Below are 17,391 nucleotides of genomic sequence, written 5' to 3'. Positions count from 1 at the left end.
CCCTTCTAATGCACTCATCACCTTGCAGGCGGAGTGATCTTTTTAAAACACAAATCCAATAATGCCGTTCTTCAATTTAAATCTTTCAATACTTCATCATATAGCTTATTAGGCTCTGAATGATGTGGCCGCTGGGTCCCTCTGCAGGCTCATCCCCACACTCCAAGCCGTCTGTTCGGCCATACTGAACTTTCAGTTCCCTGAACCCAACTTTTTCTATTATCGCAGCTTTTGCCCACGCAGTTCTCTGCTAGGAACACCCTTTCTTCTAGTTTTCTTTTGGGTAACTCAGATGCAACCTCCAGGTCCCCAGCTCAGTCGTCACTTGCACAGCCTAGGTAGAAAAGCTTCATTCTTCAACGGGTGCTGCCTCGGCGTGGTCCAGGCGAGGTCCAAAAGCCGCAAGCATCTGAGCCCCTGACGTCGCCCTCAACAATTCATCAGTGTCAGACGGGTGAAAAGCTCCTGAGAGCGGACTCAGATGCTTGAGGCAGCTACACTCCAAAACAGGCAGTCAGACTACAGTGTTTCCGGGCGTGCTGCAAAAGTACACCCAAGAATTCCAGATCCCCCGAGCAAAAAGAGAAAGTAGTTCACTGCCGGGAACCCAACCCGGTGCTGGGCCCACCTCCCACGCTACGTCGGGGGCGGGACAGGGAGGGGCGCTGAGCTCTGGCAAACGGCGTGAGCAAGGAGGGGGCGGAGCCAGGGGCGGAGCGGAGCGCGCATGCGCGGTCGCCTTTGTGTGGGTCGAACGGCGGCGACGGCGACGGTAGTGGCAGTGGCGGTCCCACTGGCAGAGGAGCTATAGGGTAGTCCGGGCGGCGTCCGGCGTGGAAGCCGGGGGACTACCATGGTAAAGAAGCGGAAAGGTCGCGTGGTGATTGACTCGGACACGGAGGACAGCGGCAGCGATGAGAACCTGGATCAGGTGAGGGCAGGCCGCGAAGGCGCGGGCCGGCGGAGCGGGAGGGCTTAGTCCGGGCCACGGGAGCCAGATCCTGCCGGGCCCTGGCCTCCTGTCCCCAGCGCCTGGCCCGCCCTGTGTCCTGACCGCCGCTGCCGCCTCCTTCTTATCCTCCCTGCAGCTCCTGGGGCCTTCGGAGTTTGGCCGGGGCCTGGAGACGGAGCCCCGAGGACTTGGCGCCTTGGGCGGGGAGGCGGGGCAGGGACCAGGCTGGTGGGCCTCGGGCTCGGGGGACCGGACGGTTTCGAGATCTACTGGGGTCAGATCGGGGCGGCGAGCTGCAGGCCAGGCGATCCGGGCCAGGACAGATAGGAAGTATCGCCCGCGAACCCGGGAGGCTGGGAGGTTTTGGAGGAGGTGCAAGGGGTAGTGAGCGTGGGGCTTTGGGACTGGGTGAAGGTGAGGGCTCTGGGAGATGAAGTTGTTCAGACAAGTGGTGTGGACGAAGAGGAGGGACATTCCTAAATATTCCAGAGAATCTCTGCGGTGTTTGGCAAGGAAGATTTAGCTGCGCGCACAAATTTATTGCAGCTAGGGTCGTTCGTGATTGAGAAGGATCCCTAATGAGATGTCAGATTGAAGAAAACTCTTAGGAGGAGGGAAGAGGGCGGAAGTGGAGAAATACGGAGCGGCTTGGAGGGACTGTGGCCGAAGTTTTCATGTAGCATCCCAGAATTCTTTCTTACTTGAAGATTGTGCAGGAACTATTGAAAGTAACTTTTGGTCTTAGTATCTTGGGGTTGCTTGAATTGTTTATTCTAGAAAATACCGCTGGGAGAAAGCTGTCCTTTTAGCAGTGCTGTAGTGATACCAGGAGATACAAAGAGGGTCTCCCCCATCCCATGTTTTGTGAACAAATAATATAAAGAAAGAATATGTAAGTGATAGTAGCTTTATAACTTGAGTAGGGAAAAGGCCTGAATTTGGAATCTAAAAATGTGAGTTTCAGTCTGGACTATGCTGTTTCTAGTTATTTATCTTTGGTTGTAACTGTAAAATGTGGGTATAACTTCAGCCTTGTGTGTCTAATTGGGTAGTATAAGGATCAAATACTCGTAAGAATGTTACAAGCACTTGCACATAAAGCTTTTGTAAAATTGGTTTTGTGCACATCCATTGTGTTAGGCCAGAGGTCTCAAGACTAAAATATTAGGGCATGAAATGGAAGGACTTGAAGAGGGGCTGGAGCTGTGTTGAAAAGAGGGCTGTTTTGAAAAAGGTGGAATGGAGCGGGGAAGTAATGGGGCCTGTGGAGAACTATCAGAGTTGTTTTGGGATAGGAATTGAAAGGTAAGTTGAAAATGTTCTCACTGGAAGACACCTCAAATTTACAAAATATTAAAAATATGTATATTCTTGACTGTAAAAGTTTTGTTAATTATTTTAGAGTAACATTTAGAAGAATTAGAATCCTTTTTAATTTTCTTTTTACTATTTTCCAACCTAGAACTGTAGATATTTCTGCTAATAACATCAGCTACCATTTGCATAGTGCCGAGGGTGAACTTAATTGTTTTATTTACATTGTCAAAGTGTGTTTTTTTTTTAAGACTTTATCCATTTGAGAGAGAGAGACAGCGAGAGAAAGAGAGGAGAGAGTGTGAGAGAGAGAGAGAGAGAGAGAGAGAGAAAAGAAAAGAAGAGGGGGAGGAGCAGGAAGCATCAATTCCCATATGTGCCTTGACCTGACAAGCCCAGGGTGTTCGAACTGGTGACCTCAGTGTTCCAGGTCGACGCTTTATCCACTGTGCCACCACAGGTCAGGCCAAGTTTTCAAATTATGGTGAAGTTGGTATCATTTTCCCCATTTTAATGTATGAGGAAAATGGAGATTGAAGAAGTAACTTACCGAGATTTACACAATTTGTAAGTGGTGGAGTTGGAATTTAAACCCAAATATGAACGATGACAAGGTTCAGATAGTCTTTCCACTATACCAACTTAATCTGTTAGTCTTTTTAAGTTTTCATATAGCAAAACAAGAATGTTTCGTGGCCATTTTCCATGTTGCTATAATTCATGTTTGTAAAGTACATTGAATAGTTTAGAGAAAAACAGTACATCAGTTACGAATATTATTTGGGGGGCTTCCTCAGGAAAGCACTTTCAAGATGTGTGTTCTAATAATGAATGAACTAAGCAAATTATTCTGTCCTTAGTGATTTTCCACAGAATCTGACATTAAATGACTTGAGAGTTTCCATTCATGGTAGATCTACACAGAACTTTTCTGAAGTAGAAATTGGAAGGGATGGCAGTTTTGTTTTGTTTTGTTTTTGAGGGGATTGTAGTTTTAAACCCAACTATCTATTTGTAAGATGAAATTAGCATGAAATATGTAAGTAATACCTAATGCAGTGTAACAGCAATTTCAACTTACCCCTCTTCAACCACTCATTGACATTATTTTATCAGATGGGAACCAGATAATTCCCTTTCCCTGCACATCCTAACAGAGGCACCAATGCCTTCAGTCTATCTGTCCAGCACTGTGCCAGGCTGATAGAGGAATCAGGCTTTCTCTAAGTTTTCACCAGAGACTGTAGTAGAGGTTCCAAGTCAGCCTGGTTTGGGCTTCTTTAAGAATTCTCAGAACAAAGCTAGTGCATTCTATGCTTCTCCTAATCGAGATGCCTTGGGCTACTCCAGCTAGTTCTGGGTCTTTATTGGGGGTATAACTTCATATTTGCTGTCTTGTGCATTGGCTGTGTGGAAAAGAGCAAACCATGACAAATCTCTGAGTGTCTAGTGTGATAGTGGAGCACAGTTATTAAGGAGGTCCTTTGTCCTGGGTTTTCCATAAAGGAATCTAAGCCGTTATGTCAGAAATATTATCTCCAACTTAGTCCTTGCCAAAGGTGAGGCAGGTGAGCCTTCTCGCTGTTTTTTTTTTCTGGTGGCAGGAGAAGAACCACCTGTGTCAGAAGCTGCCTGGGTTGCTTATTTAAAATATACTTTGCAGGGGCTCCCATCCCAGACCTACTGAATCAGACCTTCAGGGGATAGAGCCCTGGACTCTGCATATTTACCAGGTACAGCCCAGGTACTTATTTATGTTACTGATTGAGACCACTGTCTGTATGCAAGTTAATCTTTTTAGTAAGATGCAGTAAGTAGTTTGGGAAAGAGATAACTTGTGTTGGTCAGTGTGTGTGCAGGTATAACTGAAGGAACTTAACAGTTGTTTAAGGTGATAGATTAGAGCTGCTGATTCTTGTAGCTCTGTGAAGCTTTTTGAATTGTTGGAATGCTTTTTATTGAGGCCTGTTTTTTGCCTTCTTGATGGCAAGAGATATGAATCAGATTGTTTAAATATGTTAATTTCAGTGCTTTTTAAAACTCAAAACTTAAGAGAATTTGAAGCATTTCTTTTTAACATCTGACCTGATAGTGTGACCTTACTTTTTATGTTGGCCACACTCTTTCTTCAACATTTAAAAATTGCAAATCTTGAATATACTTGCCTCTGGTGCCTCTTGGAAAAAACAAAACAAAACAGAATTTGAGGTAAATCTAGGTCTTTTACCCTATCATAAAGATAATGTGCGTCACTTTTTATAGAATAATAATTTATGCAGTGGGTTCTAGAAAGTGAAAAGTGTCCAATGTAATAAAGATAATAGTTTTCCATTCATATTAATACAACATTTATGAAAACTGTGCATTTCTCAAGGACAAAAATTGAGCTACATGCATATTAGCATGCTTTATTTTGTAATTTCTTTGTGAGTTTTTTTTTTTTTTTTTTAACAGAGACAGAGTCAGAGAGAGGGATAGATAGGGAGAGACAGACAGGAACGGAGAGAGATGAGAAGCATCAATCATCAGTTTTTCGTAGAGACACCTTAGTTGTTCATTGATTGCTTTCTCATATGTGCCTTGACCGTGGGCCTTCAGCAGACTGAGTAACCCCTTGCTCAAGGCAGCGACCTTGGGTCCAAGCTGGTGAGCTTTGCTCAAAGCAGATGAGCCCGCGCTCATGTTGGTGACCTCGGAGTCTTGAACCTGGGTCCTTCGCATCCCAGTCCAACGCTCTATCCACTGCGCCACCGCCTGGTCAGGCTGTAATTTCTTATTTAAAAGAGTGATTAAGTTGTCATGCCCTGTTTCTCTCTGCTCACCTTACTTAAAGTAGCAATAATTAAATTTGTCTTTGACAGAATAGGCCACCTAAGTATTTTCTAGCAATTATATTTAGACATTATACGTAAAAATTGTTGATGTCATAAAGTATTCTTCCATAAACCTTCTCCATTAAAGTTGGAAAATTTAAAGTTGTGCCTCTCATTAATATAGTCTTCTTTTTCCGTTAGAGCAGAGTTTAAAGTCTAGGATGAACTTGTGAGAAATGTCAGTGTTGCTTTGTGAAGTTTTTAATTTGTTGTATCTAATGTTGCATGTAACTAATTTCATAATTCCACTCGACTTTTCTTTAGAAATAGTGCTGGGAAGGTTGAATCCTATGGGAGCTGAAACAGAGAGGCTCTTAAGAAAAATTCAAAATCCATATTTTGACACCAGTTCTGTTGGTGGTGTACTTAATTGCTTTCTTCCTAGAGTATAAGTTCCCCAAGGATGGAGATTGTTTATTTTTCAACAACTGTGTTGGACAGTGCTAGGCACTAAGGCTATTGAGTGAACAAAATATAAGAGTTTCTATCTTCAAGAAGCTTAGAGATAAAAGGTGAGTGAAAGACGGTGGGAGGTTGGGGCAAGGGCAGGCATTGCTCAGAGAATCATTTCACTATAGACTATGTATGAAGGAACAGCAAGGATAGTGTGAGAGTGTGAGCAGGGATCTTATTCTAGCCTGGTGGGAGTGACATTTAAACAGACATGGAGTACTATGTGTTAAGGAAAAAGGAAATAAGGAGACTGATAAATGAGAGGAAATGTGTTGAGTGTTCATGGTTGAGCAATGAGCATGTACAAAAACATTGAGGCAGGAAGGACCTAGCACCCTCATGAAACTGAAAGAAGCACAGTTGCTGGAATTAGAGAGAGAGTGGTAAATGAGAAATGCAGAAAGAGTTTGTTTAGACCAGTGGTAGTCAACCTGGTCCCTACCGCCCACTAGTGGACGTTCCAGCTTTCATGGTGGGTGGTAGCGGAGCAACCAAAGTATAAATAAAAAGATAGATTTAACTATAGTAAGTTGTTTTATAAAGATTTATTCTGCCAAACTTAGCGAAAATCTGACATTAAGTACTTGGTAAGTAATTATTATTATATGCTCTAACTTGCTGTAACTCTGCTTTATAAATTTTATATAAAGTAAAGTTACTTCCTTACTTTATAAATCACTATTACTGTGGAACCAGTGGGTGGTTAGAAAGTTTTACTACTAACAGAGATACAAAAGTGGGCGGTAGGTATAAAAAGGTTGACTAGCCCTAGTTTAGATCCTTTGAGGATGGAAAACCCAGTTTAGTGGATCACAACCAGCATTAAAAATAGAAATGAATTGGAGTTGAATAGAAAACATCAAGTGTGTCAGACCTAGTAGTAATAAGTATTGTTTTATGAAACTGTATTTCATGTAATATATGTACATATATTGTGGGTCATGAGGTATAATTTATCTTACTGTGTGCTGGCATTAAAAACTTTAAAGCTGCCTGACCAGAGGTGGCATAGTGAATAGAGCATCGGACTGGGATGCGGAGGACCCAGGTTCGAGACTCCGAGGTCACCAGCTTGAGCGCTGGCTCATCTGGCTTGAGCAAAAAGCTCACCAGCTTGGACCCAGGTCGCTGGCTCGAGCAAGGGGTTACTCTGTCTGCTGAAGGCCCGTGGTCAAGGCACATATGAGAAAGCAGTCAATGAACAACTAAGGTGTTGCAACGCGCAATGAAAAACTAATGATTGATGCTTCTCATCCCTCTCCGTTCCTGTCTGTCTGTCCCTATCTATCCCTCTCTCTGACTCTCTCTCTGTCCCTGTAAAAATAAATAAAAAAGAAAAACAACTTGAAAGCCACTGGCAGTGTTGGCAATGTTAAGAACTTTGGACTTTGTTCTGAGATAATGAGAATCCATTGAAAGCTTTTAAGCTGAAAGAGGTGTTAAGATTTGACTTTTCAAAAGTTTGCCTAGGCTGCTATGTAGATAGTAATTTGGAAAGGGGTCACCAGTTAGATGGCAGGGTCCAGTTGAGAGAAGCTTTATTAGAGTGGAAGCTTCAGGAGGGCAGAACTGTTCATTGTAGTATCCCTACATCTAGAACAATGCCTGGTATGCAGCAGACACCTGGTCAGTTTTTGTTGAATCAATGCCTGACTTGGTTTGGTATGGTAGTTAGAGACAACAGAAAATAGATTTGATTGGATATAATATTCAGGATATAAAACTGAGAGGACTTGACTGAATGAATGTTGGGGTGAAGACGAGGAGGCTCTGATATGAGACAGGGAAACCTGGAGGAAGATCAGGTTTAAAGGTGAAGATCTTTGAGTTCTGTCTTATATTTGTAGTTTAAAGTTGTCTGTGAGATACTATAGTGCCTGCCTTACACAAAATAGGCACTTAATAAATCTTTGTTGAATAAGCACATGCTACTACTTGGCAAATGCTACTTACCAAGTTTTCTAACCTGGTTATAGTAGGATCACTTGTAGAGATGAGGGACATTGTCAGTTTGGAGGTTCTTGCTCTAGCCCAGGGGTCTCAAACTCGTGGCCTGTGGGCCGCATGCGACCCGCCGAACAATTTTGTGCAGCCTGCAGACTAATCCACGAAGTTCAAAATATTTTGGATAAAATTAAGTAAGCCTAGGGGCCTACTTGTATTTTTCATTTCTCTAGCATCCTAGCTAGATATTAGCTTAGTTAACAGCAGTTGTGATGCGAACTACAGTTTCTGGTCGTTTTGTGACACTGAAAAGTGTTGCGTAACAGTCGCCTTTTGTAGACCTAGTGCGGCCCGCTGAACGGCTGTGATCTTGCTCTGCGGCCCACATGCTGAGTTGAATTTGAGACCCCTGCTCTAGCCTCTCTGCTATAATAATAATAACCGTCCTTTAAGAGTTAGAAATATGTATTAGTTTAAAAGTGTGTTAGGGGAGGGAACTAAGTAAGAACAAGTGAGAATAGAATTTTAAACTTTTATGTACTTTTCATTTTAAATGGGTTGAAAACTGATTTTATCAGTTTTGCGCATTTTTATATAACTCAGTATTTTATCTACAATGATAAATACTTTGCCTGACCAGGCAGTGGCGCAGTGGGTAGAGCGTTGGACCCAGGTTAGGGAATCTGAGGTCGCCAGCTTGAGCACGGGCTCATCTGGTTTGAGCAAAGCTCACCAACTTGGAACCAAGGTCACTAGCTTGAGCAAGGGTTTACTCGGTCTGCTATAGCCCCATGGTCAAGGCACATATGAGAGGGCAATCAGTGAACAACTAAGGTGTCGCAACGAAAAACTAATGATTGATGCTTCTCATCTCTCTCCGTTCCTGCCTGTCTGTCCCTATCTATCCCTCTCTCTGACTCTCTCTGTCTCTGGGGGGGGGGGGGGAGGATAAATACTTTGCTAGAAATTTGAAGGGAAAGTTCCCAGTCTTAGTTCCAATTGTGTGAAATATAAAGGATTGTTATACTGCCACTTTGGAATTATTCCTTTAGAAGGGTTTTTGGTTATTTGTATGTTGTTTTTATTTATATTTTGTTTCTTATTATAAAAATATTACGTTCCTGTTGAAAAAGTTCCAGCAAAACAAATATTCCTCTGTCCCAAAAACATACTTACAAAATCATTCTGTTTCTTACTCCTGAAAAGTAACCAATGTCTACTGTTGGAATCATGTTCCTTTACCAAACATTTTGATATGAAAAAATAGGTATTAACATATCAAATTTAAACCCCTGCATGTTATTACATTTTCTTCAGCATCCCTGAGTCTTCCCATTTCTCTCTGTCCTTGTGGTTACTTACTTTGTCCAGGCCACCAACCACTGTGATAACACTGCTGTGGTTCCCTTCTGACACCTCTCTACACTTCCACGTTGGTCCATCTAGTCTGCTCCTCTGTCACTACTTTTTTAAAAAATCCCCAGAAGATGGTTACTCCCCTGCTTAAAACTTTGTGATGGCGCCTGACCGGGCGGTGGCACAGTGGATAGAGTGTTGGACTAGGATGCAGAGGACCCAGGTTCAAGACCCTGAAGTCGCCAGCTTGAGCACGGGCTCATCTAGTTTGAGCAAAGCTCACAAGCTTGGACCCAAGGTCGCTGGCTTGAGCAAGGGGTTTCTTGATCTGCTGTAGCCCCACGGTCAAGGCACATATGAGAAAGCAATTAATGAACAACTAAAGTGCCACAACGAAAAACTGATGATTGATGCGTCTCATCTTTCTATGTTCCTGTCTGTCTGTCTCTATCTATCCCTCTCTCTGACTCTCTGTTTCTGTAAAAAAAAAAAAAAAAAATACAACAAAACAAAACTATATGATGGCTTCCTACTGCCTTCAAATAAATGCCAGGTTATTCCTGGGCCTGTTTTTTATACCTCAGGATGATCTGATTTCTTCTTACCTCTCACCTACCTTTTCCATTCTCCCCCTTGCCTGCTGAGCTCCATTCACATTGGTTCTCTTTCAGTTATTTGACCAAGCTATTGTCAACTTTAGGGCCTTAGCTATTCTATCTAGAGACATCTGTCAAAAAAACTGCACCCCATTTCTCTCTCCCAAAGTTTCTAGTCTCAACTTAAATGCCAATGACTCAGAGAAGCCTATCACAGATAAATCACCTTTAACACAGATAGATTCCCCATTTGCTTGATTCACTTCCTTCTTAGCACTAGATATAATTGCTTCTTTACTTGTTTATTGTATGTCCCCACCACTTGATTTTAACTTCTATGAGATAAAGGAAGATGTAGCATTTATTTATTTATTTATTTATTTATTTATTTAGAGAGAGAGAGAGAGAGAGAGAGAGGCAGGAAGGGAGAGGAGAAGCATCAATTTGTAGTTGGGGCACTTCAGTTGTTTATTGATTGCTTCTCATATGTGTCTTGACTGAGGAGCTCCAGCTAGGTCAGTTACCCCTTGCTCAAGCCAGTGACCTAGGGCTTCAAGCCAGAGACTTTTGGGCTCAAGCCAGGGAACATGGGATCCATGTTGATGATCCCACGCTCAAGCCGGTGACCCCCGTACTCAAGCTGGTGAGCTTTCGTTCAAGCCGGACGAGCCCACACTCAAGCCAGTGACCTCAGGGTTCTGAACCTGGGTCCTCAGTGTCCTAGGTTGATGCTCTATCCACTCACTGGTCAGGGCCATTACCAGTCAGGCAAGGACTATGTATCCTTTTTTTTTCTTGTTTTAGGTGAGAGGAGAGGATAGTGAGAGAGACTCCTGCATACACCCCAACTGGGATCCACCCAGCAACCTGTCTGGGGCCAGTGCTCGAATCAGCTGAGTTGTTTTTAACACCTGAAGCTGACGTGCTCAGATCAACTAAGCTATCCTCAGCACCAGGGACAACACTTGAACAAAGGGAGCCACTGGCTGCAGGAGGGGAAGAGGGAGAGAAGGGGGAGAGAAGCAGATGGTTGCTTCTCCTGTGTGCCCTAAAACAAACCAGGGACATCCATATGTCGGGCTGATGCTCTATCCACTGAGCCAACCAGCCAGGGCCTATGTATCTTTTCTTCATGACTGTCTATCCAGGGCTTGGTAGGTAGTGGATACTGGTAGTAGGGTGACCAGTTGTAGTTTTACTGGACCTGAGGAGTTTGCCAGAATGCATGACTTTCAGTGTTAAAACCAGGACTGTTCTGAGCACACCAGGATAGTTGGTCACTCTAGGTGCTAATAATTACTTGCATTAGTTATATTTGTGAAATGAGTAAGTGAAAAAGAGCTCCGTGTACTAATTGGCTATAAAAACAGTTTTGTCCATTTTACACTTTTTTTTCTGGGGTACAGAATATGTATCCTGTTTACACGTGGTCATGGGATGTTTGATTGAAGAGATGAAATATAATTTTCTTTTTTTTTTTTTTTTTTTAATTTTTATTTATTTTTTATTTATTCAATTTTTTAGAGAGGAGAGGGAGAGAGAGAGAGAGGAGAGATGGAAAGACACAGAGAGAGAAGGGGGGAGGAGCTGGAAGCATCAACTCCCATATGTGCCTTGACCAGGCAAGCCCAGGGTTTCAAACCGGCGACCTCAGCATTTCCAGGTCGACGCTTTATCCACTGGGCCACCACAGGTCAGGCTATAATTTTCTTTAAGTAAGAGGGAGCTAAGTTTTTCTACTATAGGTTTCTCCTGACATGACATCACAAAAAGCACTCTATTTGTGAATGATGAGTGGGAGTCTTCACATACTGATGGATTATAATTCTAATCTTTACCATAATTATACTTTAATAAACATGACCTTAATTCAGTTAAATTTGCTTTATTATAGGGTCTCAGTTTTAGCAGTCTAGTTTAATGTTAAATATGGCTTTTAAGCACAATGTTATGAAACTACTGTAGAAGCTAGATATGTCATCCTACATAGCCATACCAGTGGTATGTTGGGCATTGGCATTAGTCCAGCTTAAATTTGTTATACCATGCTGGCACTTCACACTGCCATTCCCCTAGAGCAGTGGTAGTCAACCTGGTCCCTACCACCCACTAGTGGACGTTTCAGCTTTCATGGTGAGCGGTAGCGGAGCAACCAAAGTATAAATAAAAAGATAGATTTAACTATAGTAAGTTGTTTTATAAAGATTTATTCTGCCAAACCTAGCAAAAATCTGACATAAAGTACTTGGTAAGTAATTATTATTATATGCTTTAACTTGCTGTAACTCTGCTTTATAAATTTTATAAAGTAAAGTTACTTCCCTACTTTATAAATCACTATTACTGTGGAACCGGTGGGTGGTTGGAAAATTTTACTACTAACAGAGATACAAAAGTGGGCAGTAGGTATAAAAAGGTTGACTACCCCTACCCTAGAGGAATGTTGAGATAACTAAGTACGGTTTTCACTGGGTGAGATGAAATACAGGGATTATGGTGAGCAAGAAACAGTGGACACACAGAAACACTGTCTCAACCAGTGTAGGACAGTGAAGCATGCAGGAGGAGAGAACTGCAGATGGACCTATTCCTGTGCATGAATTAGTTTTAGATTGGCTTTATTGAGCAAAGGCATTGGATAAATCAGCCCCTACAGTTAACACATCTAATGGTTTTCTTCATGTGTGCTTTATTAGAAAGACCTTTTCATTGCACATTGGTCTGTTCAACTGTACTTATGAGCCCTCAGCAGAATATAAAGGACTTAACTATAAAGAGTAGCCTTGCCATGAGCTCCTCCTGTAACCTCCTATACCAGGGTTCGGGAACCTTTCAGTTTAACATGAATAAGTTCTGAGGATCTAATGCAGGGGTTGAGAACCTTTGGCTTGGGAGCCAGATGTGGCTCTTTTGATGGCTGCATCTGGCTCACAGACAAATCTTTAATAAAAAATATGTTAAAAATATAAAACATTCTCACGTATTACAGTCCATTCATTTTCTACTGCTCATGTTCATGGTTGCGAGTGGCTGGAGCCAATCACAGCTGTCCTCTGGGACAACACCAAATTTTTATTGGATAATGCGTAAAGTACATGGGTTGTTGTATGGCTTTCACGGAATTACATTTTAAAATATGTGGCGTTCATGGCTCTCTCAGCCAAAAAGGTTCCCCACCCCTGTCCTATAAAATCCTCAACTTGTGGAAAGGTTATCTTTCACAATGTTAGGAAGGTTTTTCTCTGTATTATTGTTAATATGTTATTTAATGTTGTATGAGAAGAGGGACTGTACCTATCGGGTACAATTGTTTGTTGATGAAGGAGAGCCATTTGTTAGGTTTTTAGTATAGAATAGAACCTCTTTAACAGAAAGGTAGTACTAACATCAACACTTTAGTTACAGTAACTCTTAATGGATGTCTACTGCATGTAATAGTTAATGTTTCAGAAAAGAATTTGATAGCATATTCAATTCCCTTGGTATCAACTCATTATATAGAATTCTGATGCATTCATGAACTCAAAGGTCATGAAAGAGATAACAGAAATCTCTGTAGAGTTTATAAATTTGCATTAGGTAATATGGGAAAACAGATAATAGTTAAGACCATACACAAATACTGTATAACTCAATAATCCCACTCATAAGTATTTACCCAAGTGAAATAAAAACTTAATATTTACACAAAAACCTGTACATGAACATATAATTGCTCTAAAATGGAAACAACCCAAATGTTTTTCAACTGCTTAATGGATAAACAGAGTGTGCTACATCCATTTAATAGAATACTACTAAACAATAAAAAGGAGTAAACTACTGATACATGCTGCAACATGAATGAATCTCAAATGCAATATGCTAGGAAGCCAGGCTCAAAAGGCTACATATTTGTTCCGGCTGGTTGGCTCAGAGGTAGAGCATCTGCCTGGCATGTGGATATCCTGGGTTCGATTTCTGGTCAGGGCACAAAGGAGAAGCAACCATCTGCTTCTTTACCCCTTTCCCTCCCCTTCTCTCTCTGTCTCTTTTCTCTCTCTTTCTCTCTTTCACTCCCGCAGCCATGAATCAATTGGTTTGAACACATTGGACCTGGGCACTGAGGATGGCTCCATAGAGTCTCCGCCTCAGGTGCTAAAAATAGCTCCATTGTGAGCATGGCCGCAGATGGGCAGAGTATAGGCCCCAGACAGGGATTGGTGGTGGATCCCAGTCTGGGACCATGCGGGAGTCTGTCTCGCCATCTCCCCTCCTCTCACTTGGGAAAAAAAGAATATAAAAGGCTACATATTGTATGATTTCATTTATGTGATAATCTATGATAGGCAGATCTATAGGGACAGACAATATGTCTGTGGTTGCTAGGGAATGGGGGAAAGGATATGAAAAGCACCAACTTTCCGGAAAGGCTTAAATCAGTGGTTGCCAACCTTTTTTGGGCCACGGACCAATTTAATGTCAGGAAATATTTTCACGGACTGACCTTTAGGGTAGGACGGTTAAATGTATCACGTGACCAAGACAGGCGTCAAGAGTGAGTCTTGGATGTAACAGAGGGAATCTGGTCATTTTTTTTTTTTTTTTTTTTGTATTTTTCTGAAGCTGGAAACGGGGAGAGACAGTCAGACAGACTCCCGCATGCACCCCACCGGGATCCACCCGGCACGCCCACCAGGGGCGACGCTCTGCCCCCCCCCTCCCTCCCCGGGGCGTCGCTCTGTCGTGACCAGAGCCACTCTAGCGCCTGGGGCAGAGGCCAAGGAGCCATCCCCAGTGCCCGGGTGATCCTTGCTCCAATGGAGCCTTGGCTGCGGGAGGGGAAGAGAGAGACAGAGAGGAAGGAGAGGGGGAGGGGTGGAGAAGCAAATGGGCGCCTCCCCTATGTGCCCTGGCCGGGAATCGAACCCGGGTCCCCCGCATGCCAGGCCGACGCTCTACCACTGAGCCAACCGGCTAGGGCCAATCTGGTCATTTTAAAAAAATAAAACATCGTGGCCCTGGCCGGTTGGCTCAGTGGTAGAGCGTCGGCCTGGCGTGCAGAAGTCCTGGGTTTGATTCCCAGCCAGGTCACACAGGAGAAGCGCCCATCTGTTTCTCCACCCCTCCCCCTCTCCTTCCTCTCTGTCTCTCTCTTCCCCTCCTGTAGCGAGGCTCCATTGGAGCAAAGATGGCCAGGGCGCTGGGGATGGCTCCTTGGCCTCTGCCCCAGGCGCTGGAGTGGCTCTGGTCGCAACAGAGCGATGCCCCGGAGGGGCAGAGCGTCGCCCCCTGGTGGGCGTGCCGGGTGGATCCCGGTCGGGCGCATGCGGGAGTCTGTCTGACTGTCTCTCCCCGTTTCCAGCTTCAGAAAAATACAAAAAAAAAACCTTGAAAAACATCGTTCAGACTTAAATATAAATAAAACGAAAATAATGTAAGTTATTCTTTCTCTGCAGACCGGTACCAAATGGCCCATGGACCGGTACTGGTCCGCGGCCCGGGGGTTGGGGACCACTGGCTTAAATCATAAGAATATTCACTTTTTCACACCAAAACAGTAACTCCTATTGACCAAATGTAAATTAAAGTAATATTTTGGGTGATGATGGTGCTGCCATATATCTTAATTCTGGGAGTGGTTAAACTCTTTGTCAAACTCAGAACCGTACATAAGAAAGGATAAAATGTACTGTATGTCAGTTATACCTCAAGTTTTTAAAATACCATAAACACAAATATTGCTGTAATCTGCATTTGGTCAATAGGAGTTAACTATTTTGATATGAAAAAATAGTGTTCTTATGATCTTCAGCCTTTTCAGGAAGTTGGTGTGCTAGCTCCCTCTAATGAAATAAGAGTAACATTTCATGACTACTTATGAAAGAGAGTGTGTCAGCTGCTAATCTGAGAAGGTCATTTTCTCATTCTGGCCAAGGAGAGTATACTCCTAAAATAGAAAGAAACTGGAAGGAGGAAACAGATACTTTGTAGCAATCTATTATTTTAAAATCTATCTTGGCACTTGACCTATAATTATAGCACCACCATCATCAAGGAATGATACTACTACTATTTATTAGTTGTATTTTTCTCTTTTTGGCAGAAGGGAAAAATGTTTTAGACTAGTAAACCGTGCCTGAATTAGAAGCTAGGATTCTATCTGCCCTGGTTTGAATCCCGACTCTATCATGTACTAGCTGTGTTACCTTGGGTAAGTTACTTAACCTCTCCTGCTCTTAAGTTTCTTTATCTTTAAGGGGGGGTGATTACATTATAAATTAATAAACAGATAAATAAGTTGGCAAGAAAAAGATGGAAGATAGTGATAATTACCTTACAGTTGTTATGAAGATTAAATGTTAGATGCTTAGAAAAGTACCTGGAATCTAGTAAGTACAGTATAATTGTGGACTGGTATTGATATTAGAGAGCAGGAACTAGAGCAAGTATCCTTTTGTTGCATTTTTAAATGACTGGGCTGAATTGGGGAGAAGTAACAGGAGAGGGGAACCCTGTTAGACAGCAGATCCTGGTTATAGCTAGGACTTACTTAATGACATATCCTTCAACCACTATTTTCTCTTAAATCACTAGGATAATGCAGAGGCATGAATAGGAATATTGGGGTTGTCATTTAGGATTCTTATGTAGTGGCCAGCACATTTGCTAATTGTTTTCAGACTCAGTATTAACCACTGGGAATATACTTTTTTTTTTTTCCAGTTTAAGCACTCAAAAAAAAAAAAAAAAAAGGCCCCAGAAACCTTTAGTTTGTCAGGTTACTCAAATCAGCCCACAAATGCCAATTTTACTATGAATTACAGTATGAGTATTGGTTAGATATATCAGTAAGAACATTGAGCAAATTACCCTTAACATATAAATTCCTGAGAATCAGTACTTCTGTAGCTTATAGAGAAAATGGTGACAATTTGGAAGTAGCCTTCAGGTCAGTTTTATATTCACTTTTCCTTTTCAAATATATTGTTTGCCATTAAGAGGGAGGAGACAAGTTTTGAAAACATTTATTTTAGCACTTAGGAATACTGGCAGTTGGTCTATTCATGTGATAAAAATTCCTATGATGATGTCCTTCAATTGAAAGCACAAAGAAATAGAAGAGAGGGAGGATGGGCGTTTTATTATTCTTAGATATTTCTTTTCTGTTAAACAAAACTCATATGATTACTTCTACCCTATTAGGAGCTCTTGTCCCTGGCAAAGCGGAAGCGCAGTGACTCTGAGGAGAAGGAGCCACCTGTGAGTCAGCCTGCAGCCTCCTCAGACTCAGAGACGTCCGACAGTGATGATGAGGTGGGTGTGGAGGGGCTAGGCCACGGGACTGACCGGTATTTGAGAGTCCCTGTGTTGGTGACTCCTGATGGCCTCTTTCTGTCTCTTTCTCTCTCTCTCTTTTTTTTTAAGAGACAGTGACAGACAGGCAGGAAGGATAGATGAGAAGCATCAACTCTTCGTTGTGACACCTGATAGCTTTCTCATATGTGCTTTAACAGAGTGGGGGGGCTACAGCAGACCGAGTGACCCTTTGCCCAAGCCAGTGACCTTGAGCTTAAGCCAGTGTCTATGGGGTCATGTCTATGATCCTACGCTCAAGCCAGAAGCCCTGTGCTCAAGCTGGTGAGCACACGCTCAAGCTGGTAATGACCTCAGAGTTTCAAACCTGGGTCCTCTGCATCCGAGTCCAATGCTCTATCCACTATTCCACTGCCTGGACTGGTAGCCTCTTTCTCTTAAATTGAGACCTACAACCTAAAATCTACAAGAACTTCTTAAGGAAAGAGAACTGTAAGGAAAACTCTCATATTGTCATCTTCGCTATACTGCTAGTCTTCGCAGGGCGTTTGGGGACATTTTTAGTCTTTTGGCCCTACTACAGAACAAAGGGCACAACTTGTGAGTC

At 42.6% G+C, this 17,391-nt stretch overlaps 1 protein-coding gene across 1 annotated transcript in view; it reads left to right on the top strand.

The window, feature by feature from the left end:
• Nucleotides 1–746: 746 nt before the first annotated feature.
• The window catches only part of RTF1 (RTF1 homolog, Paf1/RNA polymerase II complex component), a 62,259-nt gene continuing 45,614 nt past the window's right edge, over nucleotides 747–17,391 (top strand). Inside the window, exons 1-2 of the mRNA XM_066344253.1 lie at nucleotides 747–931; nucleotides 16,674–16,784. Coding sequence (XP_066200350.1) covers nucleotides 854–931; nucleotides 16,674–16,784 — 189 coding nt within the window. The 5' untranslated portion in view covers nucleotides 747–853. The remainder of the gene's footprint in view (nucleotides 932–16,673; nucleotides 16,785–17,391) is intronic.

The sequence above is a fragment of the Saccopteryx leptura genome, chromosome 6 (assembly GCF_036850995.1).
Source record: "Saccopteryx leptura isolate mSacLep1 chromosome 6, mSacLep1_pri_phased_curated, whole genome shotgun sequence".
NCBI lineage: Eukaryota > Metazoa > Chordata > Mammalia > Chiroptera > Emballonuridae > Saccopteryx > Saccopteryx leptura.
This window is presented reverse-complemented; position numbering and strand designations above follow the sequence as displayed.